Source organism: Xenopus tropicalis, chromosome 3 (genome assembly GCF_000004195.4).
Source record: "Xenopus tropicalis strain Nigerian chromosome 3, UCB_Xtro_10.0, whole genome shotgun sequence".
Lineage (NCBI taxonomy): Eukaryota > Metazoa > Chordata > Amphibia > Anura > Pipidae > Xenopus > Xenopus tropicalis.
This window is the reverse complement of record NC_030679.2, coordinates 59,483,795-59,509,902: the sequence shown is the minus strand read 5'-3', so window position 1 is coordinate 59,509,902 and position 26,108 is coordinate 59,483,795. Positions and strand designations below refer to the sequence as shown.

General features: G+C 36.2%; 1 protein-coding gene across 2 annotated transcripts in view; it reads left to right on the top strand.

The window, feature by feature from the left end:
- ptprb (protein tyrosine phosphatase, receptor type B) overlaps positions 1-26,108 on the top strand; it is a 58,286-nt gene that overhangs the window by 10,860 nt on the left and 21,318 nt on the right. The window contains 8 exon segments of one of the 2 annotated variants that reach the window (NM_001137616.1): positions 1,461-1,844; positions 3,651-4,240; positions 15,824-16,094; positions 21,863-22,141; positions 22,510-22,767; positions 23,554-23,820; positions 24,368-24,634; positions 25,662-25,922. In NM_001137616.1, the coding sequence (NP_001131088.2) occupies positions 1,461-1,844; positions 3,651-4,240; positions 15,824-16,094; positions 21,863-22,141; positions 22,510-22,767; positions 23,554-23,820; positions 24,368-24,634; positions 25,662-25,922 (2,577 nt within the window). 2 annotated transcript variants of the gene reach the window in all.

The following is a 26,108-nucleotide window of genomic DNA, read 5'->3' as shown; positions in this document are numbered from 1 at the left end:
AGTATCTCCATAACTTAGGTCTGCTACTAATCATTTAAACAGGAAATAAACCCAGCAGGATTGTTTTGGCACTTATATGGACTCACGCAGCTTAGTTAGGCTCAAGAAAGGTATACTGTTTTTTTTATTACAGATTAAGAAAAACATTTTTAAAACTAGAATTATTTGCTTAAAATGGGTTTTATGGGAGATGGTTTTCCGGTAATTCGGTTCTTTCTGGATAAGGCAACCTATACCTGTACAACTGAAACTGATGTCTCACAATTTGCTTTTTTGGTTGGATCCATGAAAATATTTGCTTAACCTGCTAGCTCTGTACTCCTTTAAACATATACTCTTGTAACCCACTGGCAGAATAACATTAATTTAAAAGCATTCCTTAAAGGCAATAACAAATAAAGCTACATGTTAATCTGTAAACATCTGAGGACCATTTATGATTTCCCAAGATTTTGTGATCAGGTCGTCATAAAGGAAACCCTGCGCAAGCTTGCTAATCATACAGTGTTTCTTTCTAAGAAAAGCTTGGCAAAAAATCTTCGGCAGCTTTTAGATTTGCAGTACCAAAATAAAAGGGGACTGATAAGACTGTAGTTGGGCACAACTGTGTGCGGCATAAGAGATTTTCTGTTTGGGAATGTAGTGCACCTTCCTTTACAGTCAAGACAAGGAGGCTGTGTTAAATTCATGGATAGATCCAAATGATGATTTATATACCATTTCCATTATATACCGTTTCCATTAATATACCATTTACGCTTTCTATCTAATGTAGACGGAGGGCCTAATCTAGGGCTGTAGGTAGCATGGGACTGTAGCTGGGGGGAGCAGCAGTGGCAGGGTTAATGATAACGCACCTGGTGGGTAATGGGGTTCCTGATGAAAATTAAGCAGCAGCTGAGCAAGGGGTCCTGGCAAGAAAAGGGGGCTAACAGAAGATTGGCTATAATGGGTCACATGTACAGGGTACGGGGGTATAAAAGGGCAAACTCTTGGGCACAGGCTCACCTTCCATCAGGAGCGGTCTTAAGACGTTCCCACCCACCCCATGTTAGTGTTTAATTTGTAATGATTATAATTCAGTAGTTGTATAAAAAAAAATATAAATATATATATATTGTCGCAGCTTGGAGGTGTTTATGTTGGTCTAAAATTAATGGGAGAGTTGAAACAAATTTGATATGCTCCTGGCTGGCATTAAGGCGGAGTCAAAATATTTAAAATAAGGCAGCTGGAAGAGTTATTATTCTGGCGTGCTTGGTTCATTTTGTGTTTATTTTGGTGAGATTTAATAAATAAGCTGCGGCCATTATATTCCACCCAGCTCTGGTCTCCGAGTGGTTCTTTATTATTTTAGGTAAACAATATTACATCCAGCGTACAACTCCCATGAAATTACACATGTTAAATTGTAGCCTTGAATATTAATAACTTATATTCATTGTTCTTTTTATCTTTAGGGGGCTTTCTCATTCTTCATGACCAGAAAAATCAGTGCATTATTGTAAGCAAGATTGTAAGTGTTGGAAGATGCAACATGACCAGCCGTGGCCAGCAGTGGAAATGGACAGAGGATGGAAAGCTTCAACATATGAAGTCTGCTATGTGTCTTGGTATCTCAAATTCTTCAGCTGCACACTCACGCCCAGCCTTAATGTTGTCCTGTTTTAAGGCCCCTAAGTGGACATGCTATGAAAATCTACTTGAGGTTGCAGAGACATCTCTTTTTCTCAGAAAACAAGGGCCAAGGCTTGTAGTAAGAAAGGGTATGAAATACCCCAATACCTGGAGAAGGATTGAAGTGGATGATCAAGGAGTGGCTACCAACTGGAGCTTATGCACAGGTAAAGGGTAATCGACACTCTGTAACGTTAATTGGCCCTTTTCATAACTAGTTCTTGAGGGGCTTCTTAAAAATAGTATGTTAGGTTGTAGGCTTAGTTATTTACAAAGACAAATGTATAAGTAGTGACATTTGACATTTCTTTAACGATTCAATTGTATCATCGTAAAATAGTTGTGCCATATTAATTTGACTAATATTCATTTTAGCACACCTTATTGATATGATATTTGACATTAATTGACATGAAGTTTTTACCACAATATATTTGTATCATATCAAAATATATTTTAACACTTTTTACTTATGGGTGCATCTAGTCAGCTCTGAATGATAGCAAATTTCTGCAGAGTTTTTAGTGCCAGTAGTTATCCAGTTATGTGCCATATTCATATTCAGGGTGAGATTCAATTTGAGCAGAAAAAAACTTTTCTCCTAATACAGTTCCAGTTTTTCCCATTGACTTTTATAGAGTGCTTACAGTAAGAGCTAAATAGTGAGATATATATTTTTTTGATTGAATTGCATATAGCTCTTGAACTGAATTAGCAAATAGCTTTTTTTTTTTTAATCAAACTAAAGCTGGCCCTATCTGTAGAGGTTTTTCTGCTGTGAGTGAGAGCTTGCTGATATAACCTGCTTTTCTCTGGAACTGTAAAATGCCTCAGTGTCCTGCGTCTCTGAACAGCTAGTGACTTATGTCACTAACCTATCCAGTAGTGATGTGTGGGTTGACCCACAACCAATAAGACCAGGGGTTTACCCATAGGCTAGGGTTGAAATTTGCAGGTTCAGGTTGGGTGTGGGTTAGACTGGGGACGTACACTTTTCCTCTGCTCCCAAAGTTTCCATGTTATGGAAATTAAGGCATGTGCAGAAGTAGTGTACAGAGTGCAAAGAAACAGGTACAGGTTGAGTGCAGGTCCTACAATGGCAACATTTTGCAGGCTAGGTGGGTTGAGTTAACCCGCACATCACTACTATTCAGTACATTTTTAGAACAATCACTTCTTATTTTTTCAAAAGGGTAGTAGTAAATACAGTATGTATTTGCATGTGAAACCCCACACCAATTTGGAAGTATTAAACTAGCCATCAGAGCTGAATGAAAACTAACCTGACCATGGACTGAAAACTGGTGGCAAAAAGAAAAGAAAAACAAAAAAATATTTGGATTGATCTTAATAATAATATGGAGAACAAAACAAATTATGTTTTATGATCTATATATAAAAATGAAGAGCTTTTAAATCCAGAGTTGTAACAGTATCTGTTTCCAGATTTAGTAACATGAAAATATGTTATTTTATGGTTTATCACCTGAAAACTTATGGTCAAGATTTAATTCAAGGAGAATAAACTTTTCTCCTAATGCAGTTCCAGTTTTCACATAGTCTTCTATAGAATCTTAATATAAGACATAGTGAGCCTTTTTAGAGCAAAACCTCGGCATTCTACATACATGGTATTCTAGTCTTAGTTTGTGGTAATAGCTCATCTATGATTCCACATCCAATTAGAGCTAGATTGTCACTTAAACAGTCCATAACTTCCCACCAGAACAAGACCATATAAAGGCTCCAATCAATGAGAAAACATTATTTTATGACTTATCACATGAAATCTTAAGGGTGAGATTTAGTTTGAAGAGAAAGAGTTTTCTCCAAATTCAGTTCCATTTTTCTCCAATAAACTTCAGCAGAGATACGGTTATTTCATTGAATTGGATGCGGCTCAATGGGAAAAATAAGTTTTTTATTTTGTACAGCAGTCATTTTTTATCTAACAGAAAATATGTTGTTTTCAGAGCCACCAACCAACAGCCCAAGTACAACAAAGCCACCAACCAACAGGCCAAGTACAACAAAGCCACCAACCAACAGGCCAAGTACAACAAAGCCACCAACCAACAGGCCAAGTACAACAAAGCCACCAACCAACAGGCCAAGTACAACAAAGCCACCAACAAACAGGCCAAGTACAACAAAGCCATCAACCAACAGGCCAAGTACAGCAAAGTCACCAACCAACAGGTCAAGTACAACAAAGTCACCAACAAACAGGCCAAGTACAACAAAGCCACCAACCAACAGGTCAAGTACAGCAGAGTCACCAACCAACAGGTCAAGTACAACAAAGTCACCAACAAACAGTACAAGTACAACAATGCCACTAACCAAGAACCCAAGTATAACAAAGCCACCAACCAACCACCCAAGTCCAACAACAAATGATGTTTCAAATGGCACCTCCACGCCATTAATACTGATGGCCAACAGCACAGAATTAAATAGTCCAAATGGCACAAGCTGGTATGTTAGTGACCTGAGCCCTACTGTAGCTACAGACGTCTTTCTTCCTACAACTACACAACTTAATGAAAACTCAATTGCAGAGGTAAGAGTGGTTTATTTGCTGCTAATAATAATGGTTATAATTCATCTAGGAAGTTAAAGTCTTTTTTGTTAGGCAACAAATGTATGTTGTTATTAATCTCATGTACAGATATGGGACCTGTTATTCAGAATGCTTGGGACCTGGGGTTTTCCAGTTAAGGGATCTTTCCTTAATTTGGATCTCCATACCTTCTACTAAAAATCATGTAAACATTAAATAAACCCAATAAGGTTGTTTTGCTCCAATAAGGATTAATTAGTTTGTGTTTTATTATTACAGAGAAAAAGGAAATTATTTTTAAAAATTAGAATTATTTCTTTATAATGGAGTCTACGGGGGATGGCCTTCCCATAATTCAGAACTTTCTGGATAATGGGTTTCTGGATAACCGAGCACATACTTGTATTATGCAATTATTTTGATATTAATAGATTTTAATATATCTTATTAAAAAAAAATAACCCATAACAAGCAATCACATTTTTGCTTTCAATGTTTTACCTGAAGCTGAGTACACAGAGCTAACAAATGGGTTCCTATAGGTTACTCCCAGGTGCAAATTTGACCAGTGTGTCTGCATTTAATTTGTTGTTAGTGAAAAGCAGCAAAAATGAGTGTAGTATGTTTTGGATTTTCTGGAGTCAATATAGTTTTTACAAGGGAATGAATATTACTGCAAATATCATTAGAAATATGTAGATAATTTAGTGGTCTTTGTGAAGAATAGCCTGCACACCCATGTTTTATTAATTATAGAAAAATACATCTTAGGGCTCTGGCACACGGGGAGATTAGTCGCCCGCGACAAATCTCCTTGTTCGCGGGCGACTAATCTCCCTGAAGCGATTTGCAGAAATCGCGCTGCCGTGTGTGCCGGTGGGATGGCAATTGATGGCAACTCGGGGAGATTAGTCGCCCGTGAACAGGGAGATTTGTCGCGGGCGACTAATTTTGCCTTCCCAGGGCCAGCAACCCTATGTTACTGAAAGTCAACTGCTTTATGTATGCTGCCTTCAGGTGGCCATACATAGGCTGATAAAAGCTGCCGATTAAGTCCTTCTGACTGGCCTGGCGAATATTCCCAAATATCAATTGGGCAGGTTTAAAAATCCTGTGTGGGGGCGGACATGTAGTTGATGTAGTCCTCATCCCAATGGCCAGCATTTACTCTGATTGTGATCCAATATTTTGGTCCAAAGATGAAACAATCGAATCAGCCTAATATTGATCATCCTATTGGACAAAATATCTGATCATTTGGCAACCTTGTTAAATGAGTGACCTTTAAAGGTATGGCAGTTTTAGTGTGAGGTGAATCTGTACGGTGCATTGACATATTTGCAATGCATTTACGTTTATAAACCCCATGTTGCTATTACTTATAACATTTGTTTCCATACACTTACTTGACATGTATAGTCAGATGTTAAGCGAGGCAAATATTACTTACACTACTTGGTAGCTATTTAGGGATTCAGAATCTTTGAAGTGGACCTATTATACTAAAAACAAGAATGTACCAGTGCTTAAAAAAAGTTGTGTTTTTGGCTGATTTATTGAAATTGTTTCCAAAAACCCTACCAGTCTTACACATCTGTTCTGCTTTCTTCTGCTTACTTTCCAAGGCTGCACTATAGGGAAGGAGCCAATAAGCTAGGCTGACTTGATAGGGAACTGAAGCCTGTCTTTGCTTGTGTGACTGCAGGGCTGTGATTGGCTATTCCCCTCCAACTGTGCTTCTGGCAGAGACCATTAGAACACGCTCATCCCTTATTTGAAACAGGGACTGTAGCAGATCAATAGGGATCCCCAATAAAGGGGCCATTTTTAAAGATTATGATTTATAATAATTTCAGCCCAGAGTGAAACTGGCACCATATCATTTAATTTATTATTGCCTACAAGGTTGGGGGGTTTTGCAGTAATGCAATATGTATCCTTTATAGCAGATCAGTTTAATTAGAATGCAGATAATATAGACTTGAGGAGTTATTTACATTTATTTTGTTTTGGGTATCATATGGTACACCTGTTTTTTCTTTTAAATATTGCAGTTATTTATTTATGGCCAGGAATTATTAAGTAATAATACGGGATGTAAATGATGAGAACTGAAAATCAAGATCTGGTTGTGTTCCCTTTGTAGAATAACAATATTGTATGCCTTTTTTAGAATAACAACATTGTATTGTTTACATACAATAATATTCTTGTTACATTGTTTGGATTTCTTTGAGTGGTTGTTTTCAGCAGCTAGGGGCCAAGTGTACTTGTCAAATAGAATTTTATGCATTGTGGGACATTTTAACAAAAAAGCAAAACCAACTCTCACTATTGTCATTACAGACTAGCTGGCAAAGTGTACATGAGCGCTCTTTCTCTTTAAATGTTGCTAGAAAACATACAGTATTTTCTCCAATACTATACAGACAAAATGAACTGTGTACCTGTATACCATATAGCATATAGTGTCTCTTTAAAGTGTCCTTCATCTAGTATGCATTAGACCCATGTCATATAAAGGCTACCACAGTTCCCTCAGAAAGTTTGTAAGCCAATCTCATGAAAGAGTTGCACCATCTGCCTTAAGCAGAGCAAAGCATTTAAAAGCAGCAGGTAGGGAAACATGCTTATAACTGCTATTTCTTTATATCACTATAATATTAGTGGCTAAATTGTTGTGCATTCCATTGGCCTAAAGCATATGTTAGAGCAGGAGATTAGTAGCTGCGTGTAACCAGATATAGCTTACATTGTTTATGTTGTACTGTGTATTAGACCTAGTAAACAATGAAACCGATTTCTAGACTGCTACGAGTAGTTTTAAAATCCATGACAGGACACTGTGATTTCCCCATCAAAGTGCAGTTTGTGTTATACTGTATGAGTAACTGCTATTTGTATACGGTAGTTTAGTAAAACCTTGGAGAGTGTAACCAGTAGCCCCCTGCTGGCATAGCGAAATGTTGCATGTTATAGTGAATTGACAAATGTTTCTTTGCACACCCAACATTGTGCTGTGCAGTCTGCCTAATAGTAGTGCTGAGGGTAGTAATTTTTAACCATATATTCACTGGTTATCATTTTTTGTATTCCTCCTTATTCAATGATCAGCTACTAATATGGTATTGCACAACCTCTAGACACAAATGTTGTCTAAATGAGCACTAAGGGGCACATTCCTTACTGGACTTGGGTCTGGGGCATAAGTGAAGGACCCCTTCTGGCTTCATTTACATTCAGTTGCCAAGATGATGTTCTGAGATTTAGCTCCCCTTTAGAGTTCTCCATTGCTATAGATTTCAAGTATACCCCTCTAAAGCAGCATCTATAAGGCATCTCAAAGCATCTTTACTGAAAATGTATTTTTAATCTTTCTATGGAGATCTTTTCAAAGAGCGGTCTATGATCAAATCAAGACCTGGAATATTCAGAAATAACACAAATACATTTTTAGAAGAAGCAAACTCCAAACATTTTATGAAATTTACAATTGACCTATTAAAAAATGAGCTTATCCGCCAGCATTCTGCTAAAAGTATGCCTTCAGAGACAAAGGCTGTTCAAAGCCCATTTCCTCCCGATAAAGAGGGAGTAAAGTTGGTATTTTAAAAAAAATGTCAGGAAACCTTGGGAAAGTGTCTGCAAGAGCCCCTGGAGCCTGCTATTAGACACATTTCCGGGCACTCCCTAACTTACTTCCGTAGCTTGTACAGTAAAATTATTCTGCACAGGAAGCCATTTTAACTACTGGAGTACCTGCTAAGTTAATCTTATTGAGGGCCATATTCTAACGCTTTTGTTTTATACAAAAGTGAGAATTGTCATTCAAATTAGAACAATACAACTGATGCTGAATCCATTTTTATAAAGAAATTGTAGCAGTTTATTTTTAGAACAGCAGGAAGAGTGATATTTAATTATTTTCCTCGGTCGTAGAACCACAATTAAGTTAAACAATGACTATTCTTAAACTATAATTCATTTTCCTTATACTAATGGCACCTGCACAGTGGCTTCAACTTGAATGTTATTTAGAACCCTCCAACAAGTAAAAGCCAATATTCATAATTGTGCATAAAACTTGCAATGCAATAAGGGGAACTATAGACAATCAGTTTGCTTTACATTTATATCAAATGGCTATAAAGAGAATACAGGCATCACCAGATTTCCAGTGTTGATTTAGAATTTTAAATATTTACCATACTAAGGGGGCCATTTACTAACGGTCAGATTTATTTTTTCCAATTTGGATTTCTTAGCGCTAAAGCTCACAAAAAAATAAGTTGCAACTTTTTTGAGATTTACTGTGCAACAAAATGGCTAAAAATCGGAATCTGACAATTTGCCAGCTAAAACTTGTCAAGATCACAAAGATGTCAGATGTCCCTTCCCTTCTCTGGAGGATCCTTCTTTGCTAGGAAACATTTGGTTTTTGGATTTTAGATGCTGTTATTTGTACGACAGTTCAAAAAAGCAGAGGTTTTTGTGCAAAAATGTGTAAAATTTGCAGTTTCGGGACTTTTCTCTGACTTTTTCCCACACATACTTTTTCAGTTCAGACTTTTTGTAAATGTCAGACATTCGTGGAAATGAGTTTATTCGAATTTTTAAAAAGAAAAAAATAGGAATAGTTAGAGTTTTTAGTAAATCTGACCCTAAATGTTTCTTAATTTTTACTAAGTAAGTAGTAAAAAGCTGTCAGAATTAAAAAGATTTGACACAAATGATAGATTCTTATATTTTGTTATTCAATGACTGTAATTCAAGTTGCACTTTGCTTCAGGATATCAATAAATATATTCATATAAAACACCTTCAGCTTTAATTAAATTGCATTTTGACTACTGCCAATAGCAGAGATGCCATACTGACAGCATAGGATCTGTTATCCAGAAAGCTGCATATTATGGTCTCTATTATAGACTCCATTTTAACAAATAATTTAATTTTTTTAAATGAATTTCTTTTTTCTTTGTAATAATAAAACAGCACTTGTATTTGATCCAAACTAAGTATAATTAATCTTTATTGGAGCCAAAACAATCCTTTTGGGTTCATTTAATGTTTAAATGTTGATAGACTTATGCTTTGGAGATCCAAATTAAGGAAAGACCTTTTGTCTGGAAATCTTGAGCATTCTGGATAATAGGTTCTATACCTGTATAAACATGGGAAGTGGTTGGAGGTGAAGATTGCTGTTTTGACCAGTAATTCATAATCCTTAATTTTTGCATTTTAGTGTATACCAAATGTTATTCAAAAGATTTAACCACAGTTGAGCAAAATTACCCCAAAAATATGCTTAATACAAAAATAAATTGTTGCCTTAAAGTCATGAAAATTTAGGGGGTTGGAGTCAAGTTAGAGACCACTAAGCATCTAAGCAAAAAATAATATCCATATTTTTATGCAGAGAAAAGCTTGTGATTTTGGGTTTAACAGAGGGCACATTGTGGGTTAATATCTTTGAGAACCCTTTAGTGCATGGTTTATGGAGAAAGAAGGGGTGAAGACAGCAGGTGTAGTTTTCAGCAGGGTGATAAAAGGAAAAGTAGCAGGGGAAATTATCATGAAGAAAATGCAACAAGGAAGGTAATGTGTTGACAGGTAGCCAGAAGACCGGGGTTTAGATAATAGAATCATCAGGCATAGAGAACAGCAAATGTAATTTTCAATATACATGGGAGGTAACATTCAGATATACTTGGAGGTAGCAACATATCTGGTGTTAAGAAAATCTGAATAGCAATTCTACAAGGTAAACATAATTTTTACAAAATAAAAATAATGACAGTGCGCCAAACTAAAAAGAAATATCCTTCTTTGTTTTACTTCAGGGCTGTGCACTAGAACTTTGTATTTTACTAAACTGTGTACTACTTTGTCAAATTGCTATGGAGTCAAAGAGTTTTGTCACAAGGCTATGCAGAGGTGCATAAGTGGCACTATATAAATATAGTATGTATGTATATACAGAAGAAAATACACTTCATTAGAAGGAATGTAAACCTGTGCTTGATCTATGATGGGATACTTGGATAGATGGTGATTTGATTAGATCATAGGTTAAAATAGGGTCTGTGATTTCAGTTTTGCCTCAGTGGTCTCAGTAACTTATTGTGATGTCTGCATTTTTAAAAGGGGCCTTGTGATAATAATAGCATTTTATGTTCAGTCTGGTTTGTTCCCTGCTCAGGCTATTACTCACAGGATTTAATAGACCACATAGATCAGTACAGTCTTTTATTCTTCACTGTACATTGTAAGTACATGCAGGAAAGAGAATAGGCAGTTTGTTAGCCCATGATCTGCTCAGAGAAACAAATCCTTATACTGACAGTACATGTAAAAGAAAATGCTTTGTAAGCCTGTTTGGCTGTTTGGCAGGGATTGAGCTGAAGATTCATTTACTCTACAAATAATAAGTCACTGGCAGAAACAATGCATGCAAACAACTTTCACTTGTGTCTGGCTCAATGTATCCTTTTGGCTAGTACGACCAACTGACTACAACATTTCTCTTTTGCTGGAATCTAGTGACAGATCAATACTAAATCTGTATTTTTCTGTTATATATATATACAGATATAGGACCCGTTATCCGGAATGCTCGGGACCATGGGTATTCCGGATAAGGGGTCTTTCCGTAATTTGGATCTCTATACCTTAAGTCTACTAAAAAATCAGTAAACCATTAATTAAATCCAATAGGATTGTTTTGCATCCAATAAGGATTATTTTATCTTAGTTGGGATCAATTACAAGGTTCTGTTTTATTACAACAGAGAAAAAGGAAATCAGTTTTAAAATTCTGAATTATTTGATTAAAATGGAGTCTACGGGAGACAGGCTTTCCGTAATTTGGAGCTTTCTGGATAATGGGTTTCCGGATAAGGGATCCCATACCTGTATATGTATATTAAATATTTTGTTATGATATTTAAATGCATTTTTCATATGTGCAGCATGCCTGGCATGTATGAAAGGTAAAAACTGTTCATGTAAGTTTGAGTCAGCAGAGCATTATCTTTTACTGGTTTTGCTTTGTTAGAAAACATGAATAAAATATGCTAAAAAATTTTCAACAAATAAAGGATAATAATGCTAATCAACATGTTTTGTACATTTAAGCATTTTATACTATAGAACAGTAGTATCGGTATTGGTATTGGACCCCTTATCCGGAAACCCATTATCCAGAAAGTTCCAAATTTACGGAAGGACCATCTCCCATAGACGTCATTTTAATCAAATAATTCACATTTTTAAAAATGGTTTCCTTTTTCTCTGTAATAATAAAACAGTACCTTGTACTTGATCCCAACTAGGAGGTCCGAATTACGGAAAGACCCCTTATCCAGAAAAACCCATGTCCCAAGCATTCTGGATAATAGGTCCCATACCTGTATGTTATTTTGTATTGCTTACCTTTTTTCTAGCTCTCTCCTTTTCTTAATCCATTCTGTCTTTCAAACTTCTTCCTGGTTCTTAGGGTGATATGCAGTTACCAGTTTCAGAACACACAAAAATATAAAATATATAAAAAAATACAAAAAAGGTCTACACCATACAAAAGATAAAAAGGAGAACTAAAGCTTAACAAAGAAGTAGGGTAGAAATGCTGTGCGTTATGTTTTGGAGCTCTGTACCGGCACAAGGGAACCACAGACCATTGGCAATGAAGATGTATGCCTGCATGTAGACCCCCATCTTCTTTTCTGCTAATTCACTACACATGCTTAGTGCTGCTGTCCCTTACCTGAACTTAGGGGCTGACTCCCAATATACTTTATATAGAAAATAACCTTCACAGTACATGGCTGGTTATTAATTAATTCAGATACTCATTTCATGGCAACTTGGAAACCAGTGCAATTAGCATCAGAATTAAAAATCAGCCCTGTAGCATCACCTTCTATTACAGCAGGGGTCTCAAACTCGCGGCCCGCGGGCCATTTGCGGCCCTCGGTACAATATTTTGTGGCCCGCACCAACGCCTTCTCAAAAGCAATGAATGGATTGCGATTTTTATTGCGATTCAAGGAATAATGCAAGGCACGGCGGGCGGGAGCTGCTGATTGCGGAAATGACGTTATGCCATCATAAGGAGCTAATTGTGCACACAGAACGTCTTCCCATAATAACTGTTATGATGGCATAACGTCATTTCCGCAATCAGCAGCTCCCGCCCGCCGTGCCTTGCATTATCCCTTGAAAGCCAATTTTTTGTGAAATCCCTTATGCGGCCCAGCCTCATCCTGACTTTGCCTCCTGCGGCCCCCAGGTAAATTGAGTTTGAGCCCCCTGTATTACAGGCTGTTTGCATCAGTCCCTAAGCTTAGCTTCTCAACAGCTGCCTAGAGCACACTGAGCTTGTGAGTGTCCCTGACACTCCTAGCAGAATACAAGATGGTGACCCCCTGGATTATTACTGTTATAAAGATGTTAAACTTTTAGGCTGGTGCATTAAGCTAAGTATAAAAAATATGGCATTTCTAGCCATATTATTTTTTAGGGTTTAGTTCTCCTTTAAGAGATTGATATTCTGTGTTGTTTAATCTCCTAGACCTCCACTGAAACAATAATATATTGCTATATTTTTTTCTTGGTACAAACGTTAATGTAGTGTTAATGTTGTCTTCCTAGCTTCTTTGCATTTTGTACAGTGACACAATATTTATATACTCATTGCATTGCTAACATATTAATACAATATATTTTTTCTTTGAAAAAATCCTATATTTCAGTAAAGCTGGCAATACATTATCTTGGCAAATGAGCAGATCTGATCATTTGGCCCCTCGCACAGTGAATGTAGGATATCAGGGTGAAGACTGCCAAACCAAACCAGTTCTTGTCCCAACAAGATTTTTAAACTTGCCTGAAAGACATCTGCCTGATTTTTGGACAGATATGCTTCAGGCAGGCCCATCTGATAAGCTGCCAACTGGCCTGAGTCTCAGAGTCTGCCTGTTTATGGCCACCTTTACATCTACTGTTTATCTCTGCTTTTTGCTTTTAGGGGATTTATTTCTTGTATAGGGTTCCCTGTTTGCTTTCAATAACAAGTGTGTGTTCCATTTTTTAGAGCAGCTGGTGAAGCCTTGTCCTTTCCTGTGGAAGGTGTTAAGTCCTTTAATTGTTACTTGTGTGCAGGTTGTGTAGTTTGCCCTTTGTATTTCTAATAGTCCTACTTATCCTATAATTATCATAGTTAGTTATGAACAGAGATGTATTTGCTAAATTGCTTTTGTGTTGCTATGTTAGAAATCATCTCCCCAGAAAGTATAGATTTTCAACTTTTAGATCAGTAAATAAGATATAAATTAATAAATACACTGGAGAGAACCATTCTTTACTGTAGTTGGGATTCATTGAGTGAGTTAGCTTTTTATTATTACAGGCATAAGTAAGAAAAAGCAGTTAACAGGCATAGAAAATGAGGTTTGGCCAGGATCACCAGTGTGATCAAAGTTGCTATCATATCTCCGTACAACTTGCTAGTGATCTATGGAACTGGTAGGGGGGGAAGGAGGGGTATCAATGAGGTAGGGAGGGGCAGTTGAATTTAGTTCCATGATAAATTCTGATTGATCTACCTCATATTCCACCCTGGGGAACCGTAACTATTTGTTATAATATCCTTTGCTCTGTAGGTGTGCCCTTATAGTTTACATGGATCTAATCCATTTAACTTAAATGGTGAGGGCCTGTTGAGGGAGGCATTCTTTCAGTTGGCTACTTGCAGTATCTTAGCTTTTATTTAGATTTGACGGTAAGAAAAAGAACGCTGACCCTTTCTTTATTGCTTCTGGACTCTCTCTGTAAGACACTTTCAGCATTATTCATCTATCTGTACATAAAGAATATTTACAGACTTTATATTAGAACATTGGAGGAACACATTTCTAAAAATTCTAGGAGAACTGTATATCTGTAACACTATATAACATAAAGGATAAAAAGTAATTGCTTGGCTCCTGTGATTTAAGAAATGTAGATTGTTACTATATAGAAAAAGTTCAACTCTATACAACTGAAGTATATCATTAAAATAACACTTTTGTGTTGTTTGCTGCTGGTATATTACATTTGTCTCATGTTAATAAAATATTTAGTAGCACTAAAAAGGGCTGATATCCAGAATATTCTGTAGCAAAAAGTTGCAAACATATAACATGGTTTGCAGTAATAGAGATTTGTTGGCTGAGATTTAAAAACTATGTTTAAGGAAAGAGCAATGGAGAAGAGTTCGGGATAAGGAATGTTAAATGAGTAAGATAGAAATTAGCATGCATCAGAGTTGTATTGGGGAAAAAAGGGATTTGCAAAGTATAAGGACCAAAATGAACTGGTGAAAGACTACAACCTTCTGGGTGAGGCTGCTTGTGTGAAATTATAGTGGGCAAACATATTATGAAAAGAAAACAAAAAGGGCCAAAAATAGCCTCGGGAAACGAGCCTGAGAGAGAAAATGAGAAGATAGGAGGAAGGAAGGCAGGGGTGGGGGAGAGGAAAATTGGAGAGAGAAAGAAACAAGATTCACAGCAAAGAAATTTTAGAGCAGAAAAGTGAAAGTGCTGGCATGGGACGGCAGTGTCCAGAGAATGGGCACAAGGGGCAAATAGAGCACTGAACACTGTAAGCTTGTATGCCAGGGCAGGTCACTAAAGGGTCAGTAGCCAGAGGAAGTTGGCGGGGTTGGTAGTTGAAAAGCTGGACCTTGAAGACAGCCTGGACTCTTCTAAAATTTCAGAGGGAGGGGAGGTGTTGACGATTGCTCTGCCTGGGCTGGATTGCTCCTGGGTCGCAGCTCATTATTGTTGCTATACAATTAGCCGAGGAAATTGACTCTTGATTGCGGAAGTGAATGGAGAGGACAGAACACAGTTAGACTGGGACAGAATGGCAATCTGTGAACTGCAAGACGTTGTCTACTATACCTTCTTATTAATTTCTACACCTGAACGGATCTTTCTAGTACCCTTCACCCTTCCTGCACCCCCTTTCAGAAAGAAATTACAAAGATTCACCTGCTGTTAGGATTTGTACTTAAGGCGTTTTGCATAACAATCCCAAACTCCCAGGGAAAATCCTGCACTATTTTCCTAATTACTAGAAACCACGTTGACAAACTTTGGAGAACTTCTATTTGTCAATAGTTTGCAATGTAATTTAATATATAAAAAAGCATATTGTAATTAGGCCCCTCGCAATGCTGAGATATGCGTTTGGACTCTCATTATGGATTGTACTAAACCTCATCAAGGTGAGTGTTGTCATTGCTGTATCCATATATATTAGTTGTATTGTATAACTCTTGCACTTTGTGCAACACCTGCTAATGAAGAAGCTAAATTTAAGCTTTTCGCTATTAATGTCTTGTCCCATTGTTTGCTTACACATGTATTTAGAATCTCAGAAACAAGTTAGCTTCATTTGAATTTTTATGTATTTTCTTTTAGCATGCCATCATAACATTTTTCCCTTTTTTAAACTGTGAAACTTAATTTGTCTGTGTTTGAATTAAAGAATTAGATTAATGCTCAATCAATTGTACATTTCATTTTTTTTCAGAATGTGGAACCAGTGAAATGTACAATCAACAATACAGATGTAACGGTTACCTCACAGTCTATTTACTTAGAGTGGACCAGTCCTGGCAGTCACTGCAACTTCAGTTTGACCTGCAGCTCCCACAACTTTTGGGAAATCACCTGCAACCCCATCCAAAAGTCTAATGACTCTTATGAATGCACACTGAGTGGACTTGAGGCTGGAACAGTCTTTGACCTAAGGATTGTATCGCTACAAGATGGCGAAATGAAGAATCTCTCCCTACAGACAGGTAGGAAGACAGATGCATTTATGTGCACTTATTCTATACAGTCACACGGCTCAATTCAATTGTATTAAGAAACTGGACAACCAAAGGAACACTAGAAGCATATAAAGCAGAAGTATATAACATGGGACAGATAGGTATCATGATTACTTAATAGCTTCATTATAAGGGAATAGTAGTTTTTTTATAGTTAAGAAGAAATCTTAGTCACACAGGATTCTAATTCTAGTTTTTAAAGACTTCCTTAATAAGCATCTTATTGCTAAATGAAAGAGAACACCTTCCCTTGTTTATATATATATATATATATATATATACATATATGTATATACATATATGTATATATTTTATGTGGCATAAATACAGTAACCATGTTAGTTACATTTATTCACTATAAAAATGCACATTAAAATAGGGGCAGAGTAATGAGAGAATTCTAAGAAACTGTTTCATTGCAGTATATCATTATTGCATTATTAACATACAACTTAGTGGGGCATTTTATTCCATGTGCTAAAAAAAAACATAGTTTTAAGCAGAGGTTGGGCAGTTGTATGCCTTTCTGTATAAATACACTCTCTTTGGTGCTCTAATAAAACAAAACATTAGAGTTGTTCAACAACAGTCCTCCAATTGTGTCTGAATGATTTGTAGAAGTGCAGGTCTTATAACTCCTTTATGTTAGTCAGTTCTACAGTCAGTAATTTTGGTCTAGTTGCAACGGTATAATTCATTTGCTTTTGCTGGAACTCCTGTAACTGTAGTTTAGCAACATCTATATATAGATCCATGTCAGATAATATGTCAAATGGTGTATAGGAAAGGTAATTGTTTCTTTTGATCAATATATTAGTACATATCACAAGATACATAAAATAATAAAACAAATAAGTCTATAACAGAAAATTGCTTTGGTAATCTCAGTTTCCTGGCAAAGTATTGTGTTTAGTAAATGGTATAAAATGGGCATTATGGGAACATTATTATAGAGCCATTACCTAGTTAGTCTAGCGATTACTATATTCTGAAGACATCAGCATATTCAGAATAGCATATCTGCAGTGTGTTTTATCCTGAAAGCAGACAATTACTAATTTTAGATCAGGGGTCCACACTCATCATTCCTCTTTACAAAGAGCAGTAATGTCATACAAGCATTTCTTGATCGCCTGTTTAAATCACACATATATTTGGGTGCTATGGGTTATTGAACTGGAGTAATGTTTGAATCTTACATACCCACCTTCAGTGGCATACCTTTACAATGGTTTGCCCCCACAAAAAAAATGCCAGGGGAAACACACCCTCAGTCTTCCATACCCTGCTGTGTGGTAGTTATGCCACTGGTTATCCTAATAAGGATAACATGCAACTAAGAAACAACCTTTTCCATTTAGATAAAACAATTTACATTGCTTGTTCTAGCTTACGCATATGCACTTCCTCCGCTATTGGATAAGAAGCTAAGAAAAGTGATACATTTTCAAGGAAGCCCATTAGCTATAGTTTCCTTGGAAACAAAACAAAAACATAACACGCCATTGCTAAGTATTTTCTCTTAGATGGCTATATCAGAGGGCTTATAAACATGTTATCATTGCATTATTGGTTTCTATACTCAAAAAATGAATTGAAATAAACTTACTCTGAGTTCTCCTCTGAGCACTTTTTCAATTTACATTAATTTTGTCTTTGGCAGTTTTGTAACTGGAGAGGCAGGGCAGGCAGTTATAATTATCATATAAGTAAGCGAAGGGGGTATGGTACAGTGTTAATATCACAGGTAAGGTGTTTCCAAGAAGAACATTTGGGCTGCCACCCGCTGTCCAGTGACCCTAACTGTCTGTGCAATTTCTGTGCTCTTCCTGAATTCAGTTACCCCATAGAGTAAAGCTGACGACATAGGGGCTGATGAAAGCTGCCAGACTAAGTTTGCAGCTTATTGGTCTATGTATGGGGCCCAGTGGTCAGCCTGCCGAAGCAACATCTTAACAGTCTGTCAGGGAGTTTTAAAAAATCCCGTCAGACTAGGGCTGCATTGGCAAATTAATGTGGTCCTTGTTCAGCAATTCTCCATGGACCCCACTGAAAGTACTGAAAGGAATGATAATTTGGGCTATTATAATAACTTTATTGCACTACCAGCAAAATTTGCATTAGATAAAGGTTGCCAAAATATATACATTCAGCATTCAGGAATTTTACAGTGGAAAAATTTAAATTGTATTAATTGTAGAACACTGACAATTGGGCCCAGACAACACTTCTCAAATACATCAGTTTCAGAAATAAAGTATACATTTCTGTACAGTGATACAAGCTGGAAATATCAGAAAACTTTACATATTTGGTTAAATGTTTCCCTTGGGAAATGTGAAGCTGAATGGCTGGCCAGGTTTGCTGCATATTATCTTCATTTTTTAATTCCCCGGACTTCCCATAAGGATATTTTAATTTCACAAAAATATATTACTGAGAGGGCAATCAAGGGGAACCTCACATTGGCACTTACAGCTAGAGAATCCCCTGTGTTTAAATGCCTTTAATTCCATCAAATGTGCCTTCCACCCATTGCATAATGCAAATCTCAGATATACATTTATTAAAGTATGTCAGTGGTTTTAAAGTTATTTGTAAATGTAATGGCTAGCCAAAGCAGTATGTGGCTGTCCCTGCACATCCCAGAGTTTTTCAGAAGTCAGATGCATGGTGTTCTGGACAGATGTATGTTATAGTGAATTCATAAATTCTGTTTGTTGTGTTCTGTCCTTGGTACTCAGAAATGAGAAACTAGTCATATGTACTATCAAACATTGATTTCCATGCAAATATTATGCATAGGGTGTTTCATGCTTAATTAAAAATACATCATTTAAATAAAGTGGTAGAAAGACAATCTACAATGTAGCTTTATTAGCTTAGGATACAGTGATAATGGCTTACTGCGTATTCTGGCTAATGAAAATGTCCTGTATTTCCATCTGTCTTTGCTCTCCACAATGTCACTGGAATTGTGGCAAAAAACTTGCATTGTGCCCCACAGCAAATTTATTTTCAAAATGTCCAGAGGTTAACCTGATTTACCAATAATTATTGGAATTGTTTATTATTAAGGGCCTCATGGGGCCCTCTATACCTCCTAGGTCCAATTGTATTTTCCGCTACTTTTCTGTACCTAACTTTTTCGGCGCTTTCGCAACTTTTTCGTATCTTTAGTACGAAAAAGTCGGACCGGTTTTGCCGTTGTTTACAGTAGTTCGGTACAAAAATTTTGTGACTTTCGGATCGCCAATACGATATTATCATGACTAATACGATTTTTCTCATAAGCATTTTCGTGATATTTGCAATCTTCAGAAATTTTCGTTTTCAATCCGTTTTTTTTCCCATTCGGGATTCGAACTTGTGTTTTGATAAATCTGCCCCATGTGTAGGTAAGTAAATGTGCCCTATTGTTAGGTAGGTTCATCTGCATATTAGTATTGAATAGTCTCTTTTATCTCTGACATGCCATTGTGGTCATTAATGAGCCCTCATATCTTAAGCAGTCACCAGTCTTTATTCAGTAAGTTCATTTATTCATAGCAAAGATTTTCATGTTAAAGTAGCAACAGGTAACCCATACTTAGTACTAAGCAAGCTTTGTGAAGATTTTATATAAGATATAAGATTATTTCTTCAGTGCTTGGCATTCACAGTATGAATATATTAAGCTACTTCTAAAAGGGTAATACACTTACCTGTGAGATAAATGATTATAATATCATAGTGGTCTTATCATACAAATGCTGTATTTGCTGAATTAGACCAGTCAGTAACCTCTCATACATCATTTAGTTTAACAGAAAAGCATGGTGTGTTCACCTTGATATATTTGTAAGTGAAGCCAATTAATTTGAACAAATCTCATGTAAAAAACTATTGGGTAATGTTTTCCCTGCTATGTATTTAAAGATATTTGTTACCAAGGCACTGTAAAGTGTCTTTTTGTATCTATTAAAAGAAATAACAGTATTAATCAATAGTGTATTTTTGTTTGGACTTGTGATGTTGAACCAACTCTATTTCATACCAGCCAATGAATTCTGTCATATGCTGTGTAGCTTTCATATTTTAGTTGTGGTGTATTATTCATTATAGGAGTCACCTCATGCTAAAAACAGTGAAATTTATTTTACAGGTTCTCTATAGTTTTAAATATTAGATAAAAAACAATATCGACACATTTTTTGGGATCCTAAAACATATAATTGCAGTGGCAAGAGTCCTAATGCTGATCGCATAGGTTCCATAAATGGCTAAATTGTAACTCTCCAGATATTTAGACTGGATCATGAAAGCTGTGCACCTAAGACACAGTTATCCAATGTTATTGCTATTTGTGTCACCAGTGGCAACAGGTTCAAGCTGAGCTTCAGCAGGTGCATGCTGACTAGTGAAAAGATCCCATCAGAGACTTATCAGAAGGTCCCACTGAAGAAAACTGGCGCATTTCCAAAGCATTGCGCAGGGTGTTTAGAGATAAGCACAAGTGGTATGCTGGGGTTATTGTATAACAAACACCACTGCTTGGATAACCAATACTAAATTTCTCCGGGGGACCTCATCATGTTTTAAACCTTCTTATATTATTTTGCATTCTCAATATATATGGTGATTCTTTTAAGGTCCAAACTGATTTAAAGCTGTTCTTTACATTTGTTAATGCAGAATCTGTGTGATATTGCACTTATGGCAAGCAGCCAGCGGAGACGTTTTATAACAATGTGAATGGCTTAAGTGTTTGTTTCCAGACAGGACTCTTTCAGCCCAGGCACTTCCCAAGCACATTGTTCCTTTGTTCTAGCGGATGTTAAAAGGACTAAGTGTTTTGTGTTCTGGGCCAGATAGATTAGATAAAGTATGAATTTCTAAACTTCACCTTCTAGGCACGCAACCTGCGATTTGCAGCTCACTGGGATATATCCCCCAAATCTTCATAGTGCATTGTAGAGTGGTTTAAAAGTCTTCTTGCCACATTACATTGGGTAATGTGGAAAAACCACTTTACCCAAGTTTTTACGCATATACTCTGTACTCACTTTGCATTGTGTAGATGATTTGAAAGATATAAAAGATATATGTGTATAATAAATCTTTTTGGGCATAACAAGTTAGCACAAAACGACAACTTTACCAGCTTTAAAGCCATTTTCTCAGGGTCTCTTAAAGGGCTTTGTTGGTTTAACTTGAGATGGTCTGAGATGAGAGTGATTTACATTATGTTCAGTGGCATGCAAAATAACATTTGCCAGGGGAGAAGTAAAAGAAAATAAATTCCCGGTTTAAGCATTTCTTGTGAGAAAGAATTTGATTTAGTGTTTTTTTTATTATTTTTCTTTCTACTAGAGAATGACTGTTTAAAACAAAACATTTAAAGCAAAACTGTTATCTCTTCTTTGAAGGGGAAATGCCAAATTAAGTATGCACATGCAGGTTCTATAGGTTCCACTACTAAGCTGTGTTTTCCCCATTACGTTTCATTCTTGTCATACTGGATTTTCCCATTACCTTTTCTGCTCAAATACTGTATTGTTCTTCCTGTTTTACCATTTTTTTAATTTCTTTATTTTTAATTTTTCCTCCTCTCTTCTCTCTATTCTATCTTCCTTATTAGAAAAAGTATTTTAAAAATGTTAGTGCACCATCTTCTCCATTAGTTCATCACGATGCAGTTAAAATGTGCTTTACTTGTTACTAATGGGTTTATTTTCTTGCATTGATTTTTGAAGATCCATTGCCACCTTCAAACTTTGTCGTAAATAAGAATTCAGTCACATCATCAAGTGTTCAAGCTAACTGGGCACCGTCTTCAGGCAAAGTGGATCTCTACAAAGTGAAATTACTCGATAGCAAAAAAGAAATTGTTCAGGAGATTGAAGTTTCTGGAATAAGCTTAACAAAGGAAGTGACATTTAAGAACCTTACTCCAGGCACCAAATATAGCATTGAGATAACTGCAATTTCTGGGAACAAGAGGTCACCAACATCTGTGATCAATGCATCTACAGGTTCGAAGGTTTTATGGTTTCTCATTTTGAACTATTTTTCAATCAGACTCAGATTCCTTAAATGTATTACTACTACCAGTATACCCTACTGTTTCTTTAAGTAGATTGTAAAGTATGCAAGATTTTTGGGTGTAATAAAATAATGGTGTCTCATTTGTGAGACATTTGTTATATGTATATTGCTAAGTACATTGCTTAGTTTTATGCATAGAGAAGAAATAATGAATTGATAAGTTTAAAGGAATTCAGGGACAACAATAATACTATAGCATAATAATAGTAGCATTAACAAGCTACAAAACTATTTTATGGTTAAAATTATGGTTTTGAATGAGCACCTCAGTAACATGTTTGCGATTTATCATTAGTTCCATCTACTGTGAAGAGTATTGATGCTAACAGCAAAACAGACACCATTGATGCCTCATGGAAGCCTGGCCATGGAAACATTGATAGCTACAAACTTATCTTATTAAATGAAGATCGCAAAATAACAGAAGTTGTCCTGGAACAAAATATCACTTCATACAGTTTTCATGGGCTTCTCCCAGGATATGTTTATAACCTGACAGTGATCTCTGAAGCAGCTGGTCTGAGAACCTGGAACTCTAAATTAATAAGAACAGGTAAAGTTTCAGAAAATATTGGAGCAAAAGTAGTTACTACAAGTGAAAACTTAATAAAAGAAGCAACGTATTCTACTGCTCTAATCACCTATAGTAACCAATCAGAGGGAAGCATTTATTGATCATCTCTTGCAAAGCAAACATTCATTTAGTTGCTATGGGTTACTGCACCTGGGCAAACTTAGTGCTTTTTATTACATATGAGCCTTAGTGACTAAACTTGAGATCATGCAATATGTAAGGTGATAAGCATTCATGCAGAATTTGATTGACATTCACTGTTGCTTGTCATCTTGAAAGTTTACTAAAAGCATTTAATTTTAAAAATGTCCTGCATTTGAGTGTTGTTGTTTAGTTTGTTTTGTAAGGAGCTGTGTTTTTAGTGATCCGGTGCTTACATGTAGTAGATAGGACCTTTGCTTTGAAATGGCACTGCTTCTTTTTATATAAAGTAGACTTATGTAGCCAAAAAGCACAATAGTAATATATATGCCAGAATATACTGCAGTTATGGTACAAGGAAGTATGTATAAGGTAACAACACCAATTGAATAGCAAAAAAACTATTAAACTGGATACAGTGCTGAGTTTTGCAAAGTGCAGAGAAATCAGGAAATCTGAATCTTGCAGTGTTACTGACTAATAAGCAACTGAAAGAAACACTGAGGAGGGGAGTAAATAATTAGCTACGTTACCATTTTACCCTCACATGTATTATAAAGACTCTCTTTGTGAGATACCCAGTTATTCAATAAAAGCAAACTTATTTCATTTTGACTGCTTTAGCTCCGGCTGAAGTGCAAGCCATATCTGTACAAAGTGATGGCAGGACGGATGCGCTAAAGGTTCAGTGGAAAGAACCTCGAGGCAAGCTAGATTTCTACAATGTCACCTTATCTGATACTGGTTCTATAAAATACAGCAGGACTGTGCATCCAGGAACACCCACAGAGATCACCTTTACTGGCCTCACCCCAGGACACCTTTATCAGGTCGGCATCAGCACCATTGCTGGGGAATTAAGCACAAGCAGGATGGCAACTGGCCAAACAAGTAAGTATATAATTTATGATGAACTTTAATTGTAGGAAAATTCAGAAATAATGGTTGGAGCTTACAGTGGTCTTTCACCATCTATAAATATGAAAACGGAGGCTCTTTATACTGTGTTACTGCTTGTTCACTTTTTCATTCACACCCAACTGGGCAGTTTTTAATAAATCTGAATACACAAATTACAGAAGGAAGTTAAAAACAAGCAGCCAATTGTGCATATGCTGACCTTTATGTATAATACAATCTGTATGTAGTTCTGTTTGGTAAGAAGTCTCTTTTTCCCGTTATAATATTAGAATAAGTAGCATACCAATTTAAGAAAATAAAACAACAGTTAATTCCTTAATGGGTAGCCCATAATGCAGATTTAATCATGTTCTTCTTTATTAATTCCATTACTCATCCTAATTACTGTAGAGCATTTATACATTTGTATAAAGCTGCCAGGATTTGGCAGAAAGATGCAGTCTTTAATTTTCTTATTAATTAGCTTTCCACCCTCGCACTGTCTTTTAATTTTCCTTGTTCATTTTTTTTCCCTCAGTCCCTGAAAAAGTTGCAGATCTAAAGGCGGTTAGTAATGGTTTGAGATCTCTGAGACTGAGTTGGGTGCCACCTTCTGGAGACTGGGACAAGTACAATATAGTGCTTTACAACAATACAGCTGTTTTGGTGAACACCACAATAGACAAAAAGTACAGAGAGTATGTTATACAGGATATTGGGCTTATACCTGGAAGACAATATGAGGCTGTCGTTATTGTAGAGAGTGGAAAATTTAAAAACCTTGCTCGCTGCAAAGGCAGAACAGGTTAGTGAGTGTATTGTTTAAACTAAATGCTTTTTCATGTTCACTTGTGTCTATGTGCATTTGGAAAAATAGGAATTTTAGAGCTGATGAAAGATAACTATGATGATTCTCTGATCCTATCCCAATTCTCACATTATAGAGTTAACACATATAATAAAAGTAGTATTACTTCTTGGAAAGAAATTATTTATTTCAGACCAGACTGCACCAACAGTGATTTCCTTTTTGTTAAATGTACTTTAGAGCAGATGCAAAAATTGGAAGGGTAATTACTAACAGACTCAGAAATAAGCAATCAGAAAAAAGGCTAAGGATTATTCAGAAGTTCAATGAGTTGTTGAAGTGGAATAAGTTTTTGGCCCATTTGGGCGGGCTGTGGTAATTTTAATATGAGATTCTTTATTTGGAAAATAACAGTGAAAATATCCTAAAATGGAGTAATTTTATGTGACACACTGAATTTTACATGCATACTAAGAGCCCTAAAAACTTACCAACAATGCACATATTTGTGGTTGTCCCCCAGAAACCATAGCTGCTTACCTGCCTACATTCAAAATGAAAAAGGGGATATTTTGGCCATTTCCATGATTTGCACCCCAACCACAACCCACTATTTGTACAGCAAAATTCTGGAGGATTCTGGAGGAATCTGGATCTCTCAGACATTTCTTTCTGCTTGAGGATCCAGCTGCGCTGGAAAAAAATCTTACCATGGAATGTTCAAACATGCAAAGCACAGGCAATTTTTTAACTGCTAAATTTAGTTAACTCAAGCGCTGATTTTCCTGATGTAGAAAGATAGATAAATAGATAGATAGATAGTAGTTCCTATTCACAACAGTGTGAGAAGGATAGGCAATCATTTACCTACAGCAAAACTGTGAAACGCAATCTGTAATATACAGTGAGGTCATTTTTGCAAGTATTAAATGTTTTAATTTAAGCAGAATAATTACTGTGCACATAAAAATGTAATCTTTAAATTGTCTCAGTATGAAATTTTATATTCTATTTCTGCCATCAGCTCCACCGGCTGTCATGGACCTTCGGTTAAAGCATGCTAACGAATCTTCCCTTACTATCATGTGGGTAATGCCAGTTGCGGAATGGGATAACTATGTGGTTTCACTTGCTGACAGGGATCTTACTCCTGTTAACAAAGTTCTGTCTAAAGAAGCCAAAGAGTTCACTTTTAATCATTTGGCACAAGGACGAAAATATATAGCAACAGTTACCAGCATAAGTGGAGATCTAAGCAGCCGTGCTTCTGTTGAAGGAAGAACAGGTATGAACAGTTAACATTTCTATGTTACATTTACTAATATTAGTAGTAATATCCAAAAATACTAAAATGGCATAGGTCACTTGCTCTGTTTTTTTATGCAGTTTAAATTGTCAGTAGCCTATAATTCATAGTTATGTTAAAACTATTCCTATTTAAGTATTAAAGAGGAATTGTTGCTGTTACAAA